General features: G+C 43.1%; 2 protein-coding genes across 13 annotated transcripts in view; both read right to left on the bottom strand.

Moving 5' to 3' along the window:
* Positions 1 to 545: 545 nt before the first annotated feature.
* On the bottom strand, positions 546 to 12,977 carry CCNDBP1 (cyclin D1 binding protein 1). Of its 3 annotated transcripts, XM_002717950.5 has the most exons (11): positions 12,723 to 12,977; positions 12,500 to 12,559; positions 12,147 to 12,226; positions 9,501 to 9,582; positions 8,629 to 8,725; positions 8,385 to 8,458; positions 7,802 to 7,878; positions 6,673 to 6,953; positions 3,922 to 3,982; positions 1,322 to 1,368; positions 546 to 1,050 (listed from the first exon to the last, which is right to left on the bottom strand). In XM_002717950.5, exons 1-11 carry the CDS (start codon positions 12,829 to 12,831, stop codon positions 936 to 938), a joined length of 1,083 nt encoding a protein of 360 aa, XP_002717996.2. In that variant the 5' UTR covers positions 12,832 to 12,977; the 3' UTR covers positions 546 to 935. The 3 variants fall into 3 exon arrangements, with proteins under 3 accessions (XP_002717996.2, XP_051678008.1, XP_069910188.1); XM_051822048.2 differs by lacking the exon at positions 3,922 to 3,982 and having other exon boundaries at positions 12,723 to 12,951; XM_070054087.1 differs by lacking the exon at positions 12,500 to 12,559 and having other exon boundaries at positions 12,723 to 12,936.
* Positions 12,978 to 13,077: 100 nt separating this feature from the next.
* Positions 13,078 to 27,966, bottom strand: part of TMEM62 (transmembrane protein 62) — a 37,566-nt gene continuing 22,677 nt past the window's right edge. For all 10 annotated transcript variants that reach the window (XM_002717952.5, XM_051822043.2, XM_008269116.4 and 7 more), the window contains 5 exons: positions 24,418 to 24,531; positions 20,999 to 21,083; positions 18,989 to 19,093; positions 17,509 to 17,627; positions 13,078 to 14,231 (listed from right to left, as the gene is read on the bottom strand). In XM_002717952.5, the coding sequence (XP_002717998.2) occupies positions 13,905 to 14,231; positions 17,509 to 17,627; positions 18,989 to 19,093; positions 20,999 to 21,083; positions 24,418 to 24,531 (750 nt within the window). In that variant the 3' untranslated portion in view covers positions 13,078 to 13,904. The remainder of the gene's footprint in view (positions 14,232 to 17,508; positions 17,628 to 18,988; positions 19,094 to 20,998; positions 21,084 to 24,417; positions 24,532 to 27,966) is intronic.

Below are 27,966 nucleotides of genomic sequence, written 5' to 3'. Positions count from 1 at the left end.
CTCCCTCTCTCTGTCTGTAACTCATTTCCTAATAAATTAATAAATCTTTTTTAAAAAATGTGATATTTACATTTGGGGACACAAGTAGTAATGATGGGTGCATGTACAACAATATAGGTATGCATAAGGAAAACAAATCTGTTTAATATATTTTAGAGGCATTGAGTAAACTGGGACAGCATTCAGAAGGACTATCTGGGGAGTGAACCAGTGGATGAAAGATCTCTGCCTCTGCCTCTCTGTAACTCTGCCTTCCAAATAAATAAATAAATCTTAAAAAAATGATACAGATTGAGAGACTTACTAGAAATACCAACCAATTACAAGGTATGAATAATTTTGAAAAAAAAAGAATAATATCACAGAATATGCTGAAGTACTAAGAGAGGCATTGGAGTCACCTTCTCCAAATAAATTGAAGGCAATTGTTCTAAATAGACTTCTGATCAGAATCAGATCTGTAGACCTATAAACCCAAATGAAAGCAATGTTCTAGCTTCAAACTGCTGTTTTTCTGATAGGAAGAAACTCTGGAAGGGTACTCATTTAATCACTGGCAGGTCAGCATTTTATTGAGACCACCACCATCTTTAACAATGAAACAACATAATTTATTACAAATAAGGCAGTTTCCCTAGTAACCTCTGAGAGTCAATTCAGGATCACGAATGCATGCAATTATCAATTGTATCTAGCACAGAAAAATATATCACACCCATATGATTTGCCAGACTGGTCTAACCAAGAATCTTTGGTAAAAGTGTTTTTTGTTAAATATAGACAGGAACTCCCTTTGTATCCCAGCAAGCATTCTGGCTCCATTTTAAAAAGCAGACATCAGAGCCTGGCTATCACAGAGAGAGAGAGAAAGACAGAGAGAGAGAGAAAGAGAGAGAGAGAGAGAGAGAGAGCAGAGTACAAATGAACCTGAACACTCATAACTGAATTTCACTCTGAGTGAGCTCCTTGATTCTGTTCATGCAATGATCAACGGCATTCATGAGTAAAGGAATCCAACTATCTTCCGGCTGAGGTGTCACATGACTTGCTCTGCAAATGAAGTAGAGAAAAAAAGAAGTTAAACTTTTTACAGTGCCGAGGGAAACACCTGTCCTCAAGGGAGAGCAGCAGAAACCACTCAAGAAAAGGCAAGCTGCTTTGCAGAAACAAGTGCTCCACAACCAAAGTTGAGAAAAGACCCCCACATTCACCCTTGCCCACTCCTTGAAATGGGGGCTTGGGAGTTGACAGTGGCTAGAGAGGAAACCAGTTTTTTTTTTTTTCCCCAAAAGGCTATCTGGGGAGAAGTTCTCATACTTACTTTGTTATTTCAAGTGCCTTCTTTAAAACAGACACAAGTTTTGCGGACTAGAAAAGAAACAGAGAAGTTACTCACCCTGAGCTCCAGCACAGAAGGGAAAGCAGAGCTCTAGTATTTTAAAAGATCCAAGTAATAAAAAAGTATTTTGAAAAAAGAACCTCTGGAGCCAGTGTTGTGGCACAGCAAGTAACGCCACCACCTGCGACTCCGGCATACCATATAGGCACCGGTTTGAGTCTTGGCTGCTCCACTTCAATCCAGCTCCCTGTTGATGGCCCAGGAAAAGCAGTGGAGGATGTTCCAACTGTTTGGGTCCCTGCCGCCCACGTGGGAGACCTGGATGAAGCTCCTGGTTCCTGGCTTTGGCCTGGCCCAGCTCTGGCTGTTGTGGCCATCTGGGGATTGAACCAGCACATGGAAGATCTCTCTCTCTCTCTCTCTCTCCCTCCCTCCCTCCCTCCCTCCCTCTCCCTTTGTCTCTGTAACTCTGATTTTCAAATAATTTTTTTTAAAACACCACACTTAAGGCAATATACAAAGACAAAAATGCCATGTAGGTTAGGGTGGTGGGATCATGGGCTCTTTTCTATTTTGCAAAATCTTATTAATACTTCTGCTATAACATTCTTACTAAGTTTTTAAATTTAAATTATTTTTAAAAGGAAAAGGAAGATAACCTAAATTTCTCCCAATTGTTCACAATTCAGAATGTAAAGTAGAAACAACTAATGTTCCTTTTAAAAATGTATAGAAATTTAAGGACATCAATATCAAGATAATATGGGACATAAGTATGTCACCAATATAAAATAATACACATGGGCCAGTACTGTGCCGCAATTGGTTAAGCCATTGCCTATAATGCCCGTATCCCATATCTGAGTGCTGGTTTGAGTCCTGCCTGCTCCGTCCAGCTCCCTGCTAATGTGTCTGGGAAAGTAGCAGAAGATGGCTCAAGTACTTCGACCCCTGCCATCCACTTGGGAGACCAACATGGAGTTTCAGTCATTGCAGCCACTTGGGGAGTGAATCAGAGTATGGAAGATATCTCTCTCTGTTACTCTGCCTTTCAAATAAATAAAATAAATCTTTAAAAAATACACAAATACAGCACATTTAAAAAAATTTCCATAGTAGATATATGTTTGAGATAACTGACAAGGCATATTGCTAAAGACATTATTGCTTAGGAAGTCAATTTTTAAACATTTAATGCCAAAAAAAAGTCAATGCCTCAGAAGGACGTATTCTACTTCAAAATGTCTGCATATCATGAACATAAATTTGGTGAGTCTACTATCCATTATCCAATTTATCAAATTTTAGAACTGTTACATCTGACTATAAAATATAAGCCATCTGGCAGTTCTTTTTTCAACAACATTAGTGATAAGAACTTGTTTTGAACTTTGTTCAGAAAATGAACAAAAATAAGAGAATAGAAATCCCTCTATTAAAAGGCACAGTACTTGAAAGAATATACTAAAATCATGGTTTTTATAAAGGAGTTGACTCCCAATGGTTAAATCACACAATATGTTTAAATCAGAACAGAGGATGTTTCTGGAACACTTACTTCTGTCTAGATACTTGTCACAATAGGTGGAGAGGTTCCTATAACACAGTATGTTTAAGACTTTCCTTTGAAAGGTCACTGTCCTCTTTTTTTCAAGATCTATTTTATTTATTTGAAGAGCAGAGCTACAGAGAGGGGGAGAGAAAGAGAGAGAGAAAGAAATACAGAGAGGTCTTCTATCTGCTGGTTCACTCCCCAAATGGCTACAAAGATCGGGGCTGGTTCAAGCCAAAGCGAGGAGCTATGAGTTTCTTTCGGGTCTCCCACGTGGGTGGCAGGGGCCCAAGCACTTGGGACATCTTCCGCTGATTTCCCAGGCACATTAGCAGGGAGCTTGATTGGAAGTAGAACAGCCAGGACTAGACCCAACACCCATAAGGAATGCCAGTGTTGCAGGTGACAGCTTTACCCACTACACCACAATGCCAGTCCCATCATTGGCCTTTTAGAAATGATTAGTTGGGGTAGGTATTGTGGCCCAGTGGGTTAAAGCCCTGGCCTGCAGCACTGGCATCCTATATGGGCGCCGGTTCTAGACCTGGCTGCTCCACTTCTGATCCAGCTCTCTGCTGTGGCCTGGGAAAGCAGTGGAAGATGGCCCAAGTCCTTGGGCCCCTACACCCGTGTGGGAGACTGGGAAAAAGTTCCTGCTTCCTGGTTTTGGATCAGCTCAGTTCTGGCCGTTGTGGCCACTTTGGGAGTGAACCTGTGGAATGGAACCTTTCTCTCTGGCTCTACCTCTCTCAGTAATTCTGTCTTTCAAATAAATAAAATAAATCTTAAAAAAAAAAAAAAAAAAAAAAGAAGCGATTAGGCAAGTGATTACGGCAGAGGAAACTACCAAAGTTCATGGTTATTATAATTCAACTTTAGCAAATGTTTATCAAGCTCAAACACATGTAAGAATTGTGACATTGCTACTGTGCATACATCCAAGTATGATAAATAAATACACACACTATATAATGATGAGTGAAATTCTACCCATCAGGTCTGTAGCTATTCCCTCAAAGCTGGTACTTACATTGATTCGCACTGTCAAATGACACATAGGTGGATATATGCTCAGGGCCAAATCATCCACGCTAAGAGTAGAAAGCAAAAATAACTATTAACAAAAAAATGAACAAAGCTCAGCTGGGTTGTTTCTAGCATATAACTATGAGACTAGTGAGAAACTAACAGTGCCAGAAATCAGTTTTACTTCCTTAAACTGGGTAACCAGGCAACCAACACAGAACAGTTGACCTGGTATACACTGAAACACATACATTTCACTAGGAAGCTGGGGGGGAATGCTCTCGGTTCATAGGATGGTGAATAATTCATTCAATCACAAATGCGAGGCTCTACAACCATCAGTTCAGTAACTGACACAGGAAGGGTTCAGCAACGGAAGCTGAAGTCACTGAGTAAAAGACACCCTCTCTTACTAACATGGTACCACTTAACCAAGTGATCAAGTTTCGTAGCACCAAGAAGAGGACAAACCTGTATCACTTGCCTTTCCCACATCATGCAATGAGAAGCACAAAATACTCAAGTACATAATATTCTTGCTAAAAAATGTTTAACCTGAATATAAACATGAGAAAATAATGCTATTACTCCAGAATGTTGGGTATTCTACAAAACAAATGACCTGGTTTCTTTAAAAACATCAATGTAAAAAGACTAAATAGACAGGGACTATTCTAGAGTGTAAGAGATGACAATCAAATGTGATGTGAGACCTGTGGACAGAAGCCTGGATTTATATAATGTATTTTAGAGATAACTGGAGAAATTTGAATACCAGATAATATCTTTATAGTCAATGTTAAATTCTTGTATGACAAGCCGGCGCCGTGGCTCAATAGGCTAATCCTCCACCTTGCGGCGCCGGCACACCGGGTTCTAGTCCCGGTTGGGGCGCCGGATTCTGTCCCGGTTGCCCCTCTTCCAGGCCAGCTCTCTGCTATGGCCAGGGAGTGCAGTGGAGGATGGCCCAGGTGCTTGGGCCCTGCACCCCATGGGAGACCAGGAAAAGCACCTGGATCCTGGCTCCTGCCATCGGATCAGCGCGGTGCGCCGGCTGCAGCGGCGGCCATTGGAGGGTGATCCAACGGCAAAGGAAGACCTTTCTCTCTCTGTCTCTCTCTCTCTCACTGTCCACTCTGCCTGTCAAAAAAAAAAAAAAAAAAAAAATTCTTGTATGACATAACAATGATGTCTTTGTTCAGGAAAACACAGGTCTATCTATCAAGGATTAAATCAGGGGCTGGCGCTGTGGCACAGCAGGTTAACACCCTGGCCTGCAGTGCCGGCATCCCATATAGGCGCTGGTTTGAGACCCCGCTGCTCCACTTCCAATCCAGCTCTCTGCTATGGCCTGGGAAAGCAGTACAAGATGGCCCAAGTGCTTGGTCCCCTGCACCCCCGTGGGAGACCCGAAAGAAGCTCCTGGCTCCTGGCTTCGATTGGCACAGCTCTGGCCGTTGCAGCCAATTGGGGAGTGAACCATCGGATGGAAAACCTCTCTCTCTGCCACTCCTATCATTGTGTAACTCTGACTTTCAAATAAATAAATAAAATCTTTAAAAAGAAAAAAAAAAGGAATTAACTCAAAGGGTGAGCATTGTGGCACAGAGAGTTAAGCACCACTTGGGACACCCGCATCTCATGTTGGAGTGATGATACAAGTTCCAGCTACTCCACTTCCAATCCAGCTTCCTGCTAATCCACCTAGGAAGGCACTGGATAATGGATCAAGTACTTGAGTCCCTGCCATCCATATGGGAAATTCAGATGGAGTTCTGAGCTCCTGGCTTGGGTCTGGCCCAGGCCCAAATGTTGAGTGCATTTAGGGGGTAACCAGCTGACAGAAGATCTCTTTCTCTTGGTCTCTCTTTCTCTGTCACTCTACCTTCTCAAAAATCTTAAAAAAAAAAAAGCGAATCAATACAGGAATAAAATGTGACTAGGTGAATCTAGACAAAAGAATAGAGGTGTTCACTGACGTACTCTTTCAATTTTCCTGTAGGTCTGAAAATTTTCAAAATATTAAAAACTGGGAGGCCAGTGCCGCGGCTCAATAGGCTAATCCTTCACCTTGCAGCGCTGGCACCCTGGGTTCTAGTCCCTGTTGGGGTGCTGGATTCTGTCCCGGTTGCCCCTCTTCCAGGCCAGCTCTCTGCTGTGGCCAGGGAGTGCAGTGGAGGATGGCCCAAGTCCTTGGGCCCTGCAACTGCATGGGAGACTAGGAGAAGCACCTGGCTCCTGGCTTCGGATCAGCACGATGCGCCAGCTGCAGCGCACGGGCCACGGCGGCCATTGAGGAGTGAACCAACGGCAAAAGGAAGACCTAACCGGTGCCGTGGCTCAATAGGCTAATCCTCCACCTTGCGGCACCAGCACACGGGGTTCTAGTCCCGGTCAGGGCACCAGATTCTGTCCCGGTTGCCCCTCTTCCAGGCCAGCTCTCTGCTGTGGCCAGGGAGTGCAGTGGAGGATGGCCCAAGTCCTTGGGCCCTGCAACTGCATGGGAGACCAGGAGAAGCACCTGGCTCCCGGCTTCGGATCAGCGCGGTGCACCGGCCACAGCGCGCCAGCCGTGGCGGCCATTGGAGGGTGAACCAACGGCAAAGGAAGACCTCTCTCTCTGTGTCTCTCTCTCTCACTGTCCACTCTGCCTGTCAAAAACAAAAACAAAAACAAAAACAAAAAACCTGGGAAAAGCTTTGGAATGAGAACACAGACTGAGATCAAAATGGCTCCAACTAGGGCTGACACTTACCTGGGGCTAATCTCATCAGAAATGTCCACAATGTCATCCAGTTGGGCCACCTGCTCCTTCTTCCCATTCTCTGCCACTAAGATCCGGATTTTCTTCAGGCAGGCTTTGGACGCTCTGACCAGTGCCAGGCAAGGGATTATGAGCTCCTGGTCTACTTCTGACCAATACAAATCCCGATTGCTTGGCAACCCCAGCATGTCATCCCCATTACTATGGCTGTCGGAGTTGTCCTCCTCAGAGTCATTCAAGAGGCCACAGTAAGGGTCACATTCTTCCACAGCCTAAAACATACCATGATATATGTGAACGCAAGAAAAAAAGGACTGCTGGGGCCAGTGCTGTGGCATAGCAGGTTAGCTGCCTCCTGCAATGCTGGCCTCTCACATCACAGTGCTAGTTCAAGTCTCAGCTGCTCCACTTCCCGTCAACTTTCCAGCTAATGTGCCTGGGAAAGCAGCAGAAAATACCTGAATGCTTGGGCCCCTGCCACCCATGTTGGAGACCCAGATGGAGTTTTGGTTCCTGGCTTCAGCCTGGCCCAGATCTGGCTGTTGCAAACATTTGGTGAATGAACCAGTTGATGAACAATTTCTGTTTGTTTTGCCCTCTCTCTTTGTCACTGTGCCTTTCAAATAAATAAGTAAACCTTTAATTAAAAAAAAAAAAAAGCCTATTACACTTTTTGTACCATGACTGAGTTGTCTAAAACCCTCGGCTAGCTACTTCACTGTTACTGAATTAAATCACTTTGTAAACCCTGTTCTTGCTTTCTGTGTCCAGCAATGGAACAGAGAGGAATGCTATTAACTCATAACAGAGGGCAGGACTACGAATGGGACCTACTCAGTCTGTGCTCAGGAAACCTCTCTTAGGTCTCATCTATTGGCCATGGAGTGGCATGTTTAATTGCTTTTTTAAGATTTATTTACTTATTTGAATTTACTTGGTCCATCATCCACTGCTTTCTCAGGCAGGTTAGCAAGGAGCTGGATTGGAAGTGGAGCAGTGGGGACTAGAACTGGTGCCCACATGGGATGCTGGCATTGCAGGTCATGGCTTAACCCGCTACACCACAGCGCCGCCCCTGGAATGGTCTTTTAATGACCAGCAAAGACAGAGTTTCCCTCACCCGCTCCATTTCTTCATGTGCGTCCTTCACAAAATCCACACTGTTGGTCAGCATTGAAAGGGCTGCAGCTTTGTTATCTGCAGGTGGAAGATCAGAAGCAGTAGCATTAGAAGGAAAACCCGACAATTCTGTTCAAACTGCAAAGGGCAACCAACACTTGCTACTGAAATGTGTCAATGCCAGTCAATAGTGTGGCAGTTTAATATAAAATTCATCTCACTACATCCACTAGTATTTGCCACAAGAAATAAATGCTTATATGATGGTTCTCATCATGTTCCTCCTAGACGACCACTGCTTTTGGTGCACCTGGCTCTACCTCACTCTGCCCCATAATACTGCTCCTGGGGTAGGACTAGGAGAAAAAACTGTATTTGTGAGACAAAGACACAGCAAGAGGGGAGCTCAAACTCAAAAGTATGAGAACCAGAGAGTGGCAAAAAGTATTACTATCTACCTATTAATGCTGATGATAAACTACATATTTTACAAAACTCTACAGTAACAAAAATACACACTGGATACGAGAGGTCTCTGTGCTTTGGCCATCAGAGTCAATGGCCCACTTCCCACTTTTACTCACCTTTTGGTATTCGAGGAACCTGCTGGCATGCAACCCAGACACTGTTACAGGATATAAGGTCATTGTTCTCAGGGCTAGAGAAAGAAATCAGTGAGGATATGTCAATAACCTAGGTTCCTCTTTCCTAAAAAGCTTCTTCCTACTGGTTATTATTCTCAGTTATCAGCAGACTTACTATTAACTGAGTTTCCTTCCCAGAGGCAAGGAACCCATTAACTGATAACCCAAACTGGGACATCACTACCTCTGGGCTGGAGTGGTGGAAAGTACTTCCATGAGCTGAGCCATGCCATCCACGATGTCCAGAGTGGCGCTTCGAACCAGCTTCCTCAGTGTGATTCCTATGGCCCAACCCAAAGAGTAAGCAGCTGGCCTTCTTCTCACAAGTTATCATCTGCTTTCCTAACTGTCAGCATTCCAGAACCACAAGGTAATGGGCACCACATGCTTTAACCAAAGTGCTAACACAAAATTTAGGTCTTATTTATACCTTATTTATACCGTGTTACAGTCTTGCCCCTCCCACTATCCTTTAGAGCCATTCTCTGTAAGAGATTTGGAATAGAATCTTCCCATGATAGCATGGACTCATTCATTACGACATAATTATGGCTGAAACACTGGAAGTTTAAACCATTTGTGAGTAACCACAAAGAACCATGACATGTATTCATCTATAACTTTGGCATCACTATAATCAAGCCATGATGCACAGGCAGGGCTGAAGGCCACTTAACGCATGAATGAGTCTAGAAATGGGGCTTGATGTGGTATGAGTGGAGAAGAGCAGCGATGGCCTGGGCCTGGAAATGGGGCTGAGACTCAGTCAGCATCTGTAGTGGTCAGAATGTGTTGGAGGAGGAGACAGCAAGAACCACAGGTGTTAAGAGTCAAGCAAAGCAGGGGAGATAAGTTCACTTCTTAGGTATCTTGTGTATCTTAGCACAATGGCTTGTTTTTAGAGGCCACTGACATTACAGAATTATCTTTACCTGTGTTTTATAGGGAACGCTACATGCTCAAGTTGGGGAAAGGGGACTATCTGAGGACATCATGCAACATATTAGCAAAGATCTAATGTAAAATCACAACATTCATGCCCACACAGTGGCTTACCCTGCTCCTTAGGAAGCGAAAAGTATACTGCAATAACTGCTGTGATGACAGCACACACTTGTTCACAGAAACCCTGGGTTTCCTGCAAGGTGAGGACCAATTCCATAATGGGAAAAAAAAAAAAAAGAAGAAGAAAATTAGATCAATGTGGTCAATTCATTTACCAAGGAAGAAAGCAGACAAGCATACAGCATCGTAAACGTCTTCTTATGAGTTGAGCCTTGAGCTATACTTAACCTATACCAGTGAGGAGTTAGCTGATCATCAGACAATGGGCAGACAATTTAATAAAGTATTAAGAAACAACAGGAAAAACTTACTCCTGATACTCTATATCCCCTAAGATATTCATGATCTGTTCTGAGATACTCACCATATCTTAGACCAGAAGGTGGCATGCTATGGTCCAGAGGCTAAATCAGGCTGGTTGCCAGTAAATAAATGTTACCAGGACACATCTATGTTCACTGGTTTACATATTGCTTATATTGTGTTGGCACTAGGAGAGTTGAGTAGTTGGCTTGCAAAGTCTAAAATATTTACTGAGTCTGTCTATCTATCTATTTATTTGAGTTTTACAGGGAGAGACAGAGGGAAAGAGGGATAGATCTTCCGTCTGCTGGTTCACTTCCCAAATGGCCACAATGGCCAGACCTGGCTGGTCTGTAGGCAGGAGCAAGCAGCTTACTCCAGGTGTCTCACATGGGTGGCAGAGGCCCAAACACTTCAGTCATCTGCTGCTGCTTTCCTAGGCATATTAGCAGGGAGCTGGATCAGAAGTGGGGCAGCCGAGTTTCCAACCGGTGCCCATATAGAATGCCAGCACTGCAGGAGGGAGCTTTACCCACTATGCTACAATACCAGCCCCTTTTACTGAGTCTTCACAGAAAAAAATTGCCAACCCCCAGCATTAGATCATTAACCAGCTCTCTCTTTTAGCAAAATTACAATCTTTAAGTGAACATAACTAGCATGTTTAGTGTTGACTGTTTTCCTTCTAAATGGTCACTGGCTCTCTCATCTTCCTTGTCCTCATTGGCTCGCACTGGTACCAGTTAGCAAACTGCTCCCAGTTTGGGATGAAGTAAGTGCAGTGACTGAGAATGTTTAGAGAGATGCAATTTGACATTGTTTCAACATCAAAGCACATAAAATTATAAAAGATATCAGTCCATTCAAGTCAACCATCTGTAGGAATGAAGTGTTGGGATTTTAGAAAGTGATTATCATTTAAATACACACACATTTGAACACATATATTTGTGAATATACATATATATATATAATAAAACCCAATTCTAATTTTTCACCCATCTATGAGCAAACTACAGTCCTTAGCAAGTACAGAAAAATATTTCTGTGCTGGCTCCTCACAGTACTTGCTGTGAGTTTTAGCAGTAAACCCCAATCATACCTGAAAGGAGTCAGCAGACAAGAAAATAAAGATCATATTAGTACTCCAGTTTCAAATGATATTATACAATTCAATTCTTGCTTACTCATCAAAATCTCTAAGGATGCAGAGAAAACAGAGTTTTTATTGTAGGTATATGTAGCAAAAAGATATTTATATCATTTCAAGACACCTGGATACACAGATCGAAAAGAGACCAAAACTACTATGAAAATCAAAGAAAGCAATGAATGTGTCATTTTGAAATAACCTCACGCCCAAATTAAGTATATATAGCTCTAGAAAAAATGGAGTCAGCAGCATAGGGCATACCTGTTCACAACCAATATGTTTATTTTCATCAGTCTTACAATAAAGGATTATTATCCATGTATACATTCTCTGTTCTAGCAATTTCACTTCTGGGATTTTTTTTCTACTGAGGTACACAGGCATACAAAGATTGTAGTATGCAATTCACGATTTATAATACTGACAAGATGGAAGAAGTTTAAATGTCCACAGAATATTGGTTAAATTATGGTAATATTCACTCTGTTGAATACCGTGCAGACACGACAAAGAATTGAGCAACTGTGTATGCGCATCAAGAACAGACACACTGATTTCCAAACTATGTTGCCAATTTTTAAAAAAAGAATGTCCAGAACAAAGTAGTATCATATTATTTGTATAAAAAGCAGCTCATTTACACATAAATGTATATACACATAGAATACACTATATAGGAAAAAAATGGAAAAGTAACCAGGAAGGGAGACAAAAATGAGGAATGGGGTGGTAAGAAACATTTTAGCACACTTATATTTGATATCTTTTGAATTTTATATTACTATAGTATGATTTAAAAGTTACTGATTAAATATAGAATGGAAAAGTACTAATATAAAAGGGTTTTATGTGGCACAGGAGTAGCTGAGACAACAGGTGGATTTAAATTCTAGCTCTATCACTTATGTGTGTTAACCTGAGCCTCTGAGCCTACTTACTCATCTGTCAGGGTGAAAACATCTAGCGAATAACCAGTGCTTTAAAAAGATATCAGAAAGGAAATAACCTAGGCCGGACTGCAAATTCAAAGTCAGAGGACCTGCCTATTCCGCGCCCCAAAGCGCACTTCACAACAATCCTGCGAGGTAAGAACTGTAATCCCGTCCGAGAAAAACACATTTCCTGGCCTGACTGTAAAAGGTAAAAAGAAAGTCCGAGGACTCCAAGAAAGGGCAGCCCACCTGTGGAGACGGCAGCGGAAGCCGAGAGAAGGCAGTGGTCAGAGTCGTGGCCTCCCTCGACACGTTCACAGCCGCCTCATCTGCGGGGTGGCAGAGGGGCAGGCAGAGCCAAAAGGTTAATAAGCGGAGCAGCTGCGTGCGTCCCCTCTCCGCCCGAGGCCTAGCAAAACACTTCTCAGAGTCAGTGGTTTACATGTCAACCTTTCTGGTGCCAGCGATGGGCAAAGTGGGGTATTCCCACAGAGAGGATGCGACTGGGGGACGGAGTCGCCTCCTACGGGCGGCCGGGAGGTTAAAGGACGGGGACGCTGACGAGGGTGAAAGATGGGGGCCCCGGCGCCAGGGGCACTCACTGAATCTTCTCCAGAACGTCTCCCGATTAAACTCCTCGACGGTGCCGCGGGCTTCGCCGACTTGTGGGTATGGCATGGGAGGGCCAGACGGTGGCGAAAGGAAAAGCTCAGGTAAGCGGAACCACGGCCTCGGCCAGGGGCTCCGCCTCCGGTCGCCGGCCAGCCTGGCCTCTCCCTCACCCCAAGAACGCACTTGCCATTCCGCCCCCCTGTGTCAGCTCACCCCGCACTCGAGGTAGGAGCAGTCGCAGCTCCACCGCCAAGTGCCGGAGCTGCTCCAAAGGCGGAACCAGGGTGGGCACTGCGGCCGCAGGTGCAGCTGCGCTCGCCATCGCAGTCGCTCGGGTGACCCCGGAGACCGAGGCAGCCGGAGGCGCTGCCAGAGACGCAGAGCAGCAGTCGTCCCACTAGGCTCGTTTCCGGCAACAAGCCGCTTGCCCCGCCCCTTCCGCCTCCCTGAGGCCACGCCCCCAGACCCGGCCAAGCCTTCCCCAAACAAGCACCACCCATTTCCAGAGGCTGGACAGCAAAGCAATGCTCACGTCCCGGGTCTTTTTCTTTTAAAGAAAATACTATGGTTTTTGTTGCTTTAAATTTTTATTTATTTATTTGAGGCTGACAGTGGGACAGAGAGGGACACAGTGGGAGCATGCTCCCATCCATTGATTCACTCCCCAAAACCCACAAGCCAGCAGCAGGGAACTCAATCGGGTCTTCCACATGGGTGGCAGGGGGCCTACCATTTGAGCCATCACTCCCTGACTCCCAGGGTGTGCATTATCAAGAAGCTGGACTCCAGAGGGGGCACAGCCAGGGCTGTTTCAACTGGTGCCTTAACCACTAGGCCAAATGCCTGCCCTCATGGTATTTATTCATTCATTAAGTCAATTAATTGAAAACACCCCCAATTAGGGCCAAAAGCTCATAACCCGGGGGCCAAACAGGACTGGGAACTAATATCTTAATGGTAGTCAGAGTTGGGCCAAAGTCCACAGTTTCCCTGCCCCTAACAGCACCCTTGACAGCTGCTGAGTTCCAGGCAGCGGTACTAGGTGCTTTACATGGGATAATCTTAAAAACACACGGGGCCTCAGATGCCCCCACTCACACACCCAGACCCTGCCCTGTGGAGCTCCTAGATTAGGATTTTCTCTTCACAAAGATAAATCAATCCTTTGCCTCCCCAGGGAAGGAAGGAATCAAGTCATTATTTAGAGACTTTTCTGCAGTCTGTTCTGTAGGAATCAATAGTGGATAATCCCTGCAACATCCAAGTGTCCAAAGAGCAGCAGCTCCCTGAGGCTCACACACCAGTGCTGGCCCTCCACCTGCTACTGGAGCGGGGGCCTGGCTACAGGTGCAGACGCTGGACTTCCAGCCAGCTGCCAGTGGCAAGACATGGCCCTCAGGAGCTCAGGTGGCTTTTAAAATGCACCATGAAGGTTCCAAATTCAGTGGAGTTCAGTTTCCACACATAACGAACGAGAAGAGGAGTCAGCAGTGACAACCAGGTCCGCAGAGGGGAGAATAAAAGAGCTAGAGTGCCGTGAGTCACGTGAAGACAGTAGCAGGAATAAAGCTGCCAGACGTACAGCAGGAACATAAGTAGGTGCACAGGTATGATTTTCAAGTGTTTTCCTTGATGGAGATGAGACCTGAAGTTGTGACCAAAGCACCGCTGCAGCAAGCTCCAACACAGGTAGGCCATCAAGGGGATGTTAAAGAACACCAGCTGGAGGGAGGAGAACACAACCATTAGCCGCCTTTGCAGGGCTCAAGTCCAAACACATTATTGCTGCTTCCTAAGAATCGGTGGCTTTCTGTCTTCGTTAGCTGTCTCACTAAGTGTCGGTCACATTCACTTACAACACAATAGCTGACTTGTGGCTAGTTGTGTATTTGCCTGTGTTCAGGTAAAGAATCAATTCATGTTGAGGCCTCAATCTGTACTACAGCATTCCATCCACAGTAGGTATCTAATAGTGTTTTACGTTGGAATTGAATAATTATATACACACAAACAGAATGGGGGGGGGGGAGGTGAGTATTAGTGCTTTTCTATTTTTTATTTATCTTTATTTTTTGAGGCAGCATAATGAATGCTGAAATATAGATTAGAAGATCTGAGTTATAATCCAACTTTAACTTATACGATTCACTTACTCAACAAGTACATACTGAGCACCTATTATGTAGCTAGACTCTAAGGACGAAGTGGTGAACAAGACAAAACAGATCCATCATAGCATTCTTTTTTTTTTTTTTTTTTTTTTTTTTTTGACAGGCAGAGTGGATAGTGAGAGACAGAAAGACAGGCTTTTGCTGTTGGTTCACCCTCCAATGGCCGCCACGGCTGGTGCGCTGCGGCCGGCGCACCACGCTGATCCGAAGGCAGGAGCCAGGTACTTATCCTGGTCTCCCATGGGGTGCAGGGCCCAAGCACTTGGGCCATCCTCCACTGCACTCCCTGGCCACAGCAGAGAGCTGGCCTGGAAGAGGGGCAACCGGGAAAGAATCCAGCGCCCTGACAGGGACTAGAACCCGGTGTGCTGGTGCTGCTAGGTGGAGGATTAGCCTATTGAGCCGCGGCGCTGGCCCTCATCATAGCATTCTAACAAGGAGACTAGAGACCCAAAGTACATAAAATCACAGACTCTGATATGTTCAATGAAGGAAACAAGTGGATCATGAGAAGGTAACTGGGAACTAGGTTGTGTGAGGCTGATGGATAGGAACGAGTCAACAGAGGGAAGCACATTCCAGGCATAAGGAACCAAAAAAGCCTGGAGGTGGGAGAAGTCTTGGCCTCTGTAAGGCAATGCTCCTAGAGCATGAAGAGCCAGGAAAAAATGGGACCAGTCAGCAGGACCCAGATCCAGTCACTGCTCCTAAAGGGTTTCACATTGAGACATGTGTGGAAAACTGCAGAAGGGGGCCAGTGCTGTGGCGCAGTGGGTTAACACCCTGGCCTGAAGCACCGGTGTCCCATATGGGTGCAGGTTCGAGACCCAGCTGCTCCACTTCCCATCAAGCTCTCTGCTATGGCCTAAGAAAGCAGTCAAAGTCGGCCCAAGTCCTTGGGCTCCTGCACCCATGTGGGAGACCCAGAAGAAGCTTCTGGCTCCTGGCTTTGGATCGGCGCAGCTCTGGCCGTTGCGTTCAACTGGGGAGTGAACCATTGGATGGAAGACCTCTCTTTCTCTCTGTGTAACTTTGATTTTCAAATAAGTAAATTTAAAAAAGAAAAGAAAAGAAAAAACTGCAGAGGAACAGAGACATAATATTAAGGTGAGGTGCCTGTTAGACATCTAAAGGAAGATATGAAATGGCGTTTGGTTGTGTAGGCACTTGAAGTGAAAAGATGTCTAGGTCAGAGATTTAGATTTGGCCATCATGGGCCTGGATGATATATTTATTAAAATATGAATGTTAACATTTACAAAAGAGAAAGCCTTGCCTTTTGGTGAGGTTCAAGTTCCACATGGCATTACGGTGCTCCTGGGAGCAGGCATTGTGGCAGAGGGCTAAGCCACTGCTTGGGATGCCTGCATCCCACTATCAGACTGCCCTGTTTAGGTTCTGGTTACTCTGCACTTCTAACAAGCCTGTGAGGCAGCTGATGATGGCCCAGAGAACCTGGGTTTCTGTTACACATGTGGGAGAATTGAATAGGGTTCTGGCTGTTGTGGGCATTTGGGCAGTAAACCAGCAGACGGAAGATATGTCTGTCTCTGCCTGTTTCTCTCTATGTCACTCTACCCATCAAATGAATAAATCTAAACAAAGTGTTCCTGACCGACAACCTCCATCTACCTAACTGAAAACGGAACTGGACCCAGACCTACTGACAGCTACAACGCCGCTCTGCACGCAACAGTCTGGAGCAGGTCAGCATCCATGAGGCAGAGGTTGCCCCTACTCTGCTGTCTCTAATCCTGCTGATCGTGTTTTACTGCCCTGTTTGGAGGCCTTGAACTCATTTTGAACACTTAAATGTTTTTGCATCTCTTACAGAATTCCAACTTATTTCAGAGTCTATTAGGTGAATAAAATAAACAGGTAGATACTTTTCAAATTTGTTTATGGAGTTTTGCTATGGATCAGGATTTTGGGGGGAGGGGTGTTATGTGTTTGTTTTAAAAGAATCAAATGTAAGGGCCGGTGCAGCGGGTTAAAGCCCTGGCCTGAAGCGCTGGCATCCCATATGGGTGCTGGTTCTAGTCCTGGCTGCTCTACTTCTGATCCAGCTCTCTGCTATGGCCTGGGAAAGCAGTGGAGGATGGCCCAAGTCCTTGGGCCCCTGCACCCACATGGGAGACCTGGAGGAAGCTCCTGGCTCCTGGCTCCGGATTGGCACAGCTCCGGCTATTGAGGCCATCTGGGGCGTGAACCAGCAGATGGAAGACCTCTTTCTCTGTCTCTACCTCTCACTGTAACTCTGTCTTTCAAATAAATAAAATAAATATTTAAAAAAAATAGAAGAATCAAATGTAAATCCAAGATATCAATGATATCCAAATAAGCATGCGGCTAGGCTATCCCTGGAAAGCCTAGGTCTAGTCTTTGCTTTGTGCAATTTCCACTGAGTAAGTGACCCACTTTTCTCCTGTATCTTCTTTTTCTTTCCCTCCCTCTGAAACATTTTCCTTCTTCATTACCATAATCCATTTTGGTTTACTCAGAATCTATAATTTTACTCTACCATGAGTCCCAAATTTCATTTGTTATCAATGAAAAAATACAATGAAACAAATAAAAACCTCTTCGTAGAAACCCTGCCAAAAATGTATTTTAGACGTGTGAGTGGAAGAAGGCAAAATTTAGGAAGCACTCTAAAAGCAAACAAAACATCAGTTATCAAAGATTGCCCTGAAAATAAAGTAGGAAGAGGATTTATGGTATTTAGGATTTATGGTATTTAGTTTAGGGCTTTTGAATTTATTTATAACCGTTATACAATCAGTCCAACAAGGCCAAGATTCTCTTGAACTTCATTTCTGACTTCTTACCTGGAGAATTCCAAACAGAAACGTTACACTGCCTTGTAGGAAATGTCCACTAACAAAGGTCCCAAAGGAAAAGCAGCAACCCAAATTGCCATCAGTGATTTCACCACAAAACCAAGGCCCTGAGAGAGGCAAAGACCAGAAAAAGAGATTAGACAGCTTTCACTTTGATTACATATGAGAGGGTCATCACAACGTTCATGAAGGGGTAGGCATTTGGCACAGTGGTTAAGATGCTGCTTGGGATACCTATATCCTTATTGGAATGCCTGGGTTTGAGTTCTGGCTCCACTTCTGATTCCAGCTTCCTGCTAATGTGTACCATGGGAGGCAGCAGAAATGCCTCAAGTTCTTGGGTCCCTGCCACCCACGTGGGAAATCCCAGATTGAGTTCCTGAGTCCCAGCTTGGGTATGTCTCAGCTATTGTGTGTTTGGGGAGATCTCATCTGTCTATCTCTTTCTGTCAACAAAATAAATAATTTTTTAAAAGTTCATGGAGGGGCCAGCACTGTGGAGTAGTGGGTAGGGCGCTTTTGCATTGCTGGCATCCCATATGGGCGCCAATTCAAGTCCCGGCTGCTCCACTTCCGATCTAGCTCTCATCTGTGGCCCAGGAAAGCAGAAGACAGCCCAAGTCCTTGGGCCCCTGCACCCATGTGGGAGACCCAGAAGAAGCTCCTGGCTCCTGGCTTTGGATTGGTGTAGCTCTGGCCATTGAGGCCATGTGGGGAGTGAACCAGTGGATGGAAGACCTCTCTCTCTCTCTGCCTCTCAAATAAATAAATAAATCTTGGCCCGCGCCGCGGCTCACTAGGCTAATCCTCCGCCTAGCGGCGCCGGCACACCAGGTTCTAGTCCTGGTCGGGGCGCCGGATTGTGTCCCGGTTGCCCCTCTTCCAGGCCAGCTCTCTGCTGTGGCCAGGGAGTGCAGTGGAGGATGGCCCAGGTGCTTGGGCCCTGCACCCCATGGGAGACCAGGAAAAAGCACCTGGCTCCTGGCTCCTGCCATCGGATCAGCGCGGTGCGCCGGCCGCAGCGCACCAACCGCGGCGGCCATTGGAGGGTGAACCAACGGCAAAAGGAAGACCTTTCTCTCTGTCTCTCTCTCTCTCACTATCCACTCTGCCTGTTAAAATAAATAAATAAATAAATAAATAAAATCTTTAAAAGGAAATAAAAAGTATAATGAAATAAGGATAAAACTTTAAGGTAATCAAAGAAGGTTGCTCTGAGGAGGTTTCTACAAAAGTACTAATTCTTTAATGGTCGTCTTGGTGCCCTTAACTTGGTGTTGACTAAATGTCCTTTTTACATGTTAGGAAAAGAACTTTATTTCCCAAAACCACATCTCAGGAAATGATTTATGAAAAATCCATGTGCCATTTGTTCTAACCTTAAGAACCTAAATTATTCTGTTGCCAAAATTCTCAAAATGTACTGCGGCAGAATTTTTCACAATTTCAAGCTTACTCATTTACTTACCCAACACTGTATATACAGTCAGCAACAACATAGAATAGTAGAAGATGTTTATTTTGCTCAAAATATGAAGAGAAAATGATGTCAGATTTATACATCCTGGAGGCGCTAAACAGAATAAGTTGAAAAATCCAGTGAACACAAGTAAAGTTCAGTTTCTTAATAACATATCCTGTATGACTTCAATAAGCTATCTACTACTATATATTCAGCAGATTTTGTTATGTAATAATCACACAGAAGACACCACCTTAAAGTCAGATTACTGGGAGCCAAAAAATTTAGAACTGTAGAGGGTAGAAAGTTCAAAGAAATGATATAGTTGTGAGGCCACATATAAAGAGATGCATATAATTATTATAATTATAACAATATTATTGGAACTACATATATATTATACATATAATTGCTGAAAACAACAGACATATCTGCCAGAGGACTATACTATTTTATCTTCTTGTAGGTGTGGAAGATAGTTCTTTTTTCAATGGATGATAAGTCTGTTTTCTAGATTTATTGAACTATACAATCTTTCAAAAGCTGTATCAAAATATGGAAAAATGTATCAAAGAAATATCAAACCTTTTCCATTCTTTTTAAAAAGATTTATTTATTTGTTTGTTTGTTTCAAAGGCAGAGTGACGGAGTGAAAGGGGAAAGATAGAGATCTTCCATCTGCTGGTTCACTCCTCAAATGCTGGTAACAGCTAGGAGCCAGGAATTCCATCCAAATCTCCTACAAGAGTGACAGTAACTCAAGTACTTGGGCCATTAGTCACTGTTTTCCCAGGCACATTAGCAGGAATCTGTATTGGAAGTACAGCAGCAAAGACAAACCGGCACTCCAATATGGGATGAGAGTGTAGCAAGGGTGGACTGAGTTCCAGGCTTCTAGCTTTGGCCCAGCCCAGTCCCAGCAATGGCAGGGATCTGGGGACAGTGAACCAGCAGATGAGAAGTTTCTCTGTTCTTCCTCTCTCTCTTTGTCTCTAAATAAATTAATTAACTACAGATTCACAGATATTTCAATTCAGTAAATCTGAAATAGGACTTGGCCTCCATATATTTTTAAATGTCCATGGGTGATTCTGATGTGCTGCAGGTTTGAGAATCACTGCAAGAAAGAAGAAAGAATGAAGAGGGTTTCAAGTAGACCAAAAACATTGGAAGACAAAAAGGACCATTCCAAATTTCTCACTTGTTAGCCATTAGCCTAAGCAGAGACAACTGATAGAATCAAAGTTAGATTAAGCAGTGAATGATGGCAACAGCTGAAAACTAGGGAGAGAAGTTATCCAGCTGAACCTACATGTCTATAACTAATCACTGCTAAATAGTCAACACTAGTGCTTTCATATAGTTACAAACAGTTATTTATTAGAAAATGCATAATATGTGGAAAATTTATTATTATTTTGCTCATTGTTCCAAAAGGTCATTAAAAGCATGACTTTCAAGTGGACTCAGCCTAGGTTTACTAAAGGGATACTACTCTGGAGAGAATAATTAGCCAACAGCCCTGTGAATGCTCCAAACTTGCACCTGTAAGTCTTGACAAAATTTTTAGCCTCTATCAGAGGTGGTGTGCCAACTCTTTATTACCTCCTTAATGGGGGCAAGACTCAATAGACTTCACAGACGTTATGAAGGTGCTAGGCACAAAGCAGGTATGTATTTTTTATCTTTAATTATTTAAATTAACAGGGGATTTTTTCCTGTTTAAAAGTATTTCATATGAAAATGAACTTGCTACTTACATTAAAAGCTGATCATTTTGAGCTATATTGTGACTTTCCCCCTCATTTTGGTTGAGCCTAATTGTACTACAAGGTAGCACAAAAACTGAATTTTTTTCAAGATAAGAATATTGTGGAAGAATGATGGTTTAAAAGGATGCACTTCACAGAGCACACAAAGACAATTTATGCTGTTATTTATCACTTGGTATTAGTGAGGACATTATGTGATACTGTGAAATAAAGTCTTCTAACAATAAAAGGAACCAAGACTTACCTTTAAGCTTTGGGTATCCTAGATACCTAAAAGTAATGAGAATAGCAAGCTGGATCAGCACAATCATCACAAAAAAGATCCGCATCTGCAGAGAAAGAGAAGTTGATGTGAAAACAGATGCATGTGTACAGTCATGTGAGGTGCTTAAACTGGCCTCATTAACAAAAATGGAAACAGCATCTGTGATATTAGACATAATACAAATATATATTTTGGTCTTTGTTCCAGCGCCTGGACAGATGTTGCAATTTTCTTTTTCTTTTTTAAAGAAAATCTTAGTGGCAGGAATTTTTTTCAGATTTATTTATTTGAAAGGCATATTTACAAAGGGAGGGAGGGAGAAAAAGAGAGAGATTGATTTTCCATCTGCTGGCTCACTCCTGAAATGGCTGCAGTGTCAAGGTTGGGCCAGGCCAAAATCAGGAGTCTGGAAGTTCATCATGGGCCATCTTCTATTGCTCTCCCAGACACATTAACAGGGAGCTGGATCAGAAGTGGAGCAGTCAGGACTCAAACCAGTACACACATGGGATGCTGGTGTTGCAGGCAGCAGCTTAACCTGCTGTGCCACAATGCTGGCCCCCAACCCTTGCAATGTTCTAAGAGAAACAGTCCTGAGGAGCATGTTTTGTTATACAGTCATGGGCTGCATAACGACTTTTTGGTCATTGATGGACCATTTATGGGTAGTGGTTCCTTAAGATTATATTGCCAGGTAGCATCATAGCCATCTTAGTCAGTCTAAGTACATTCCATGGTGTTCACACAATGACAAAATTATGTAAATGCACTTCTCAGTATGTATCTCAGTCAAAGTCACATGTGGTGGTGCGCATCGTAGATCACTGGGTTAAGCCATGTCTTAGGATGCCTGCATCCCATCTGGGAGTTCCTGGTTCAAATCCTGGCTCCTCCACTTCCAATCCAGCTACCCGGATGCAGTTGCAGACTCTTGACTTCAGCATGACCCAGTGCTGACTGTTGTGGGCATTTGGGGAGTGAAAGGGCAGACAGAAGATCTCCTTCTCTCCCTCTTGCTCTCTCTGATATGCCTTTCAAGTAGGTGAAAAAAATAAATATTAACAAAAAAAGCCGCATGTCTTTGGTTTTTGTCCCTGACTCCTCAAATAACTCTGGAGTGAAAAACTGAAAGAAGTATCTTGTTACTCACCACAAGCGCCTTTCATCTTCATCAGTTTGTTAATAAAGTGACTTTTGAAAAGCCCTGAAGGGTGGGGGTTTCCCACTACCACAGGTTGCATTAATCACTAATGGCCAACTGTTAAATTAATTACGCCTACATGATGACCTTTCCCTAGAAACCCTAACCAAAGAGATTCAGAGAGCTTTCAGGTTGGTGAGCACATGGAGATGCTGCCAAGGTGAAGGCCGTGTGTGCCTGGAGGGTGTTTGGAAGCTTCTAGCCCTGCCCCACTCTGTGCCCCATGCACCTCTTCCATTGGGCTGTTCCTGAGTTGTACTTTTTTCATAATAAAATGGCAGTCTAGTAAATAAGCTGTTTTCCTGAGTTTTGTGAGCTCTTCTAGGAGCCTTGGGAACCTCTGATTTTAGAGCCTGTTGGCCAAAGCACAGGTGATAACCGGGACTTACAACTGGCATCTGAATTGGGAGGTCTTGTGGGACTAAGCTCTTAACCTGGGGTCTGTGCTAACTCCTGGGAGCTAGGCTCAGAACTGAGTTAACTGTAAAATACCCAGTGTCCAAGAATTGAAGGGTTATTTGGTACCAATGAAAGTACAGAGAAACAGTTTCTTTTTTTCTTTTAATCATCACTAACAAAAAATTACTCTAGTTGAAAAATATATGGTCAAAGAGAATCAAACATCTTGGGGGCTGGCACTGTGGTATAGCGGGTTAAAGCCCTGGCCTGAGGCGCCGGCATCCCATATGGGCGCGGTTCTAGTCCCGGCTGCTCCTCTTCCAATCCAGCTCTCTGCTGTGGCCTGGCAGAGCAGCAGAGGATGGCCCAAGTGCTTGGGCCCCTGCACCCACGTGGGAGATGCAGAAGAAGCTCCTGGCTCCTGGCTTTGGATCAGCCCAGCTCTGGCCATTGTGACCATCTGGGGAGTGAACCAGTGGATAGAAGACCTCTCTCTCTGTCTCTCTATCTCTACCTCTCTCTGTAACTCTGTCTTCAAAAAAAAAAAAAAAAAAAAAAAAAATCAAAACATCTGATCTACCAATTAGGAAAAGCATACATTGTCTCAGCATGACTTTCTGAATTTCCATACTTAGACAAATCTTGAAGCTAAGTAGTTAAATACAGTTATATTAAGTGATCAAATTAAAATAGTACACTGCTATTGTATTAGGAGAGGGTAGTTTGTTTTATCTAAAGTTGTGTAAGCATAAAATAGCAGTATACAGTACACTGCAGGTTGAGCAAGGTTGAGCAAGCAGAGACTGATCTTTGCTTTTCTCCAACAAGCAGTCATTCACTTAAGAGATGGACTCAGTAAAGACAGGTGATCTAAGTGCTTGTTTCCCAAAATTGGTCCTAGATCATCACTAGAATCTTGAGCCTGTTAGGAACATCGAATCTCGGGTCCCACCTCAGCCCCACTGAATCAGAATCTATAGTCTAGTAATACCCCAGGTGATTCATATGTACACTCAGGTTCCCAAATACAAAGATGCCTGCCCTCATAACAGTTATATTTTAATGAAATATTTTGTATAATTCTATAATAAAAAGTAAAGTATATAAAATAATGTGCCTACCCTTTGATCCAGCAATTCTAGGAATTTATCCCTAGAAACTATATTAGATATATGTAAAAACTTAGTTACAAGTATTATTTATAAAGTAGAGAGAAAAATTGGAAGCAAATGTCCCAAAACAGGGAAGTAGTTAAATAAATTAAGGTTTATCTTGATAATATAATGTAGCTAATATCATATTATAAAAGAATACAAGTTGATACAAGAAAATAGTTAAAACAAATTTATTCATTGGGAAAAAATAAGATGGCAAAATAAAATGACAGTACAATACTATGTTTTATATATATATGTAGTATATATGAGAGAGAAAAATAGAGTATCACAATGTCAAATACAATGGTTATAATGAATATCAGTTTATTTCTAAGTTCTCTGTCTTCTACATTGAGAAATATAGTACTTATATAAGAAGAAATAAGTTAGGACAGTCATTGTAAACCTCGTAGTTATTCTGGTTTTATCACATTAAGTAGAACCAGGTTTCAAATGACTTCTCCATGCCTCTGCATCTTTTAATTCAAATGAATTTAAAAGCATTTGATTCTTTTAATCTAGACAAATAACTAAACTTTAATTTTATAAACTTCAGCTTTCTTGTCATATGACTATATTATTCATGACTTTGCAGTCACCAAATCCAATAAAAACACACATGTTTAACTGAATTCACTCACCACGGTGCAGTGCTCAGTAAGGAGAATAAAGGATGCCAGGGGATCAAATGTGAGATGAATATTTTCTTGAATAGAAAATGTGTGGTGAACATTCTTACTTCTTCCAGCAGAATCCTAGTTATAAGCACAGCACAGAGGTGACTTGCATGCACATTTAAAATGTATAAGGTGCAGGCTTTTAGCTTAGGGGTTAAGGTGCCTGTGGACCACATCAGAGTACCTGGTTTCAATTCCTAGCTCCAGTTCTTCACTGCAGCCTCCTGCCAATGCAGACTTCGGAGGCAGCAGTGATGTTGCAAAGTAATTGAGTTTCTGCTACACATGTGAGAGACTTGGACAGAATTTCTAGTTCTCAGCTTCAGCTTGGCCCAGCCCTGTGGGCATCTGGACAGTAACCAGATGGGACCTTGCTTGCTTGCTCTCTCTCTCTTTCAGATAAAAAATAAATTTGTATAATGTTCTACTTCACACAAATTACTTACAAAAATTCCCAGTAATTTTTGTTAGTTATCTCTGAACATCTTCGTTTTTTAAATTTACTTTTAATTTCCCTATAAACACTTCTAAAATGTTCTTTAAAAAAAATATTTGTGAAAAAGAAAGAGCTCTCATCTGATGGTTCACTCCCCAAATGCATGCAGTGGCTAGGGCTGGGCCACAGCTGAAGCATGGAGCCAGGATCATAATCCAAGTCTCCCATGTAGGTGGCTGGAACCCAGTTACCTGGGCCATCACTGCTGCCTCCCAAGGTCGGCATTAGTGAGAGGCTAGAGTCAAAGGAAGGTATTGAATCCAGGCACCCTGATGTGGGATGTGGGATGTGAGAAGAGGCCATCTTAACTGCTAGGCTAAAAGCCTGCTTCCTCTATAAATATTTTTAGTAGCTTTTATTTTAAACCTTGTAATTCTAGACTTCAACTAGAAATAAACACATACAATTATTTTCTCTTTTAAAAAATCTTTATTTCCCTCTGTTGACTAAAAAAGGCCTAGAAATAATTACCAAAGCAATAGCACTGAACTTTCTGGATCATGCTAAGATTGTGGTATCAAAATTCCATTTCTTACTACAATGTACCCGTGCTCTTATAGAGATTGGTGATACTAGTTCTTGTGTAAGAAATGCACAAGAGCTTTGAATATTTGTCATGCTTTGTAAAAAAACTAACAAAGACTATTGGGATTATGTCAAAGGACCTAGCAGTCAACATGAAGAGTTTCCCACTAGTGTAAGATGGAACAATTTGACAAACAAATAAATAAATGCAAGGGGTTGACCAAATGTACACCAAATACACATTTTTATAACTTCAAATTCATAAATAATGTTACTAAAAATAAAAGGCCCATTGGTCACCTTTTACAACTCATTATTCTGAAAACTGGTTTAGAAAAAGGTGGGGGAGGAGGGTTGGGGAAAGAATCAAAAATTTATTCTACATTTCTTGTATGAACTTTATATCTGGATACAAAATAAATGAGAACATTTTTCCTTTATAGGACTATTATAATTGATATTCCCATTAAAAGGAGAGACAATTGAATATCACAATTTTATAACTCTAATGAGAAATAAATCTAGGCAGTACTGTTAAAAATGAAAAGCTGATTCAGGAATAAGACAGCAGTGTGCGGGACGTAGCTTGCCTGGCTCACAAGGGCCAACTGTTAAAGTGTCAGGAATTTTGCAAGTTGGTTATCATTGTGTTGGTGGTTTAAAACCAACCATGGTAGGGATATTTATCCTATGGAAATTGGTACAAATTAGGGAAATGGTACAAACCAATGACCCCAAGCTGGTTGTTAAATATTTAAAAAACACCTCATTGGATAAGGCTACCAAACCTTGAAAACACTGATCTATGTTAACATTATAAAAGAGAGAGATAACTAGATATGATGGGCATACTGATAAAAGCATAAAACACGTAATGAAGTAGTCAAGCAAACAGACTCAAATCTGATCAATCCGCTGAATCTAACTCCTACATATAGAAACTGGTGGCAGGGGCAGGGGGTAGAGGAACATGTGAAACGATACCACAGGGACAGATGTAAACATCAAAAACCCAGAATACAGGATACTGTACAGGAACAAAGATGCAGTTTCCAAAGCAAATAAATTGTAAGGAGTAGGGCCAGGGAGCAGGGTAGGGGGATGGAATGAGGGAGGGATGGCACACACAGAATGAAAAAGATGGAAGGCACAATCAGCTGAATGCAATGCATGACCCTTGTTTGGATTCCGATTTGAACCAACCAAAAGGAAATACATAACAGATCTCCAAAAAGTTCATCGAAGAGTCATATGAAAAAAGTAGGCATGGATTTTTGAACTTTTGCACCCAAGTTATCTTTGTTTTTTAAAAATATTTTATTTTAGGCTGGCGCTGCAGCTCAATAGGCTAATCCTCCACCTGCGGCACCGGCACACCGGGTTCTAGTCCCAGTTGGGGCGCCAGATTCTGTCCTGGTTGCCCCTCTTCCAGGCCAGCTCTCTGCTGTGGCCAGGGAGTGCAGTGGAGGATGGCCCAAGTGCTTGGGCCCTGCACCCCACGGGAGACCAGGAAAAGCACCTGGCTCCTGGCTTCGGATCAGCGCGGTGTGCCAGCTGCAGCGCGCCAGCCGTGGCGGCCATTGGAGGGTGAACCAATGGCAAAGGAAGACCTTTCTGTCTCTCTCTCTCTCACTGTCCACTCTGCCTGTCAAAAAGAAAAAAAAAATTATTTTATTTATTTTGAAAGGCAGAATTAGAGAGAGGTCTTCCATCCACTGGTTCACTCCCCAAATGGCTACAAGGGCCGGGGCTGGGCCAGGCAGAAACCAGGAGCCAGGAGCTTCTTCCAGGTCACCCATGTGGGTTCACAGACCCAAGGATTTGGGCCATACCCCGCTGCTTTCTGGCACATTAGCAGGGAGCTAGAATGGAAGTGGAGCAGCCAGGACTCAAACCAGTGCCCACATGGGATGCCGGCACTACAGGTAGCAGCTTAACCTGCTATGCCACAGTGCTAGCCCCATTAATTTATCTTTTAATTCTAAGTTTCCATGACCTTTCTGAAGTACACACATATATACATGACAAAATGTGAGAAATGAATGCCATCTGGATAGTGTGATATTAAGAAATGAATTTTAATTTTTCAGGTGTGATATGGTGTCATGATTTTATTTTTGAAAATAGCCCTTATCTTTTAGTAACACATACGGACACAGTTACCAATGAAATGACATCATGGCACACGGAGGGGAAAAGCAGATAGAAGCCGAGATGAAACAAGATTGGTTATGGGTTGCTATCGTTTCATTCCCATAACTATAAAGATGGGAAATAATTGATTGTAGGTGAATCTGTGTCCTCAGGTATCTTCAACATGATCCAGTTTCTAATAGCAAAGACATTAAGGGTCCATCCTCCCTCCAGGTTTCTTTTTCCTCCTATGCAGAACACTCCAAAGAAGGGTGGTATAGCAAAGTACCTCCTCTTGTACAGATCTACAAATTCTTCCATCCATGAACTAAGGCTAAAACTACCCACCACATGGGATT

Source organism: Oryctolagus cuniculus, chromosome 12, assembly GCF_964237555.1.
Source record: "Oryctolagus cuniculus chromosome 12, mOryCun1.1, whole genome shotgun sequence".
Taxonomy (NCBI): Eukaryota; Metazoa; Chordata; class Mammalia; order Lagomorpha; family Leporidae; genus Oryctolagus; species Oryctolagus cuniculus.
Note: the sequence above shows the minus strand (reverse complement) of the source record. Positions and strands in the feature narration are given on the sequence as shown.

Bases quoted from the DNA above. Each gene is read 5' to 3' on its own strand.
- CCNDBP1 (XM_002717950.5), bottom strand. From the start codon at position 12,831: ATGGCGAGCGCAGCTGCACCTGCGGCCGCAGTGCCCACCCTGGTTCCG. The intron at 9,583-12,146 runs GTGGGCTGCCCT...CTCACCTTGCAG, and splicing joins TTCCGCTGCCGTCTCCACAG to GAAACCCAGGGTTTCTGTGA. The intron at 7,879-8,384 runs GTGAGTAAAAGT...TTCCACCTGCAG, and splicing joins GGTTCCTCGAATACCAAAAG to ATAACAAAGCTGCAGCCCTT.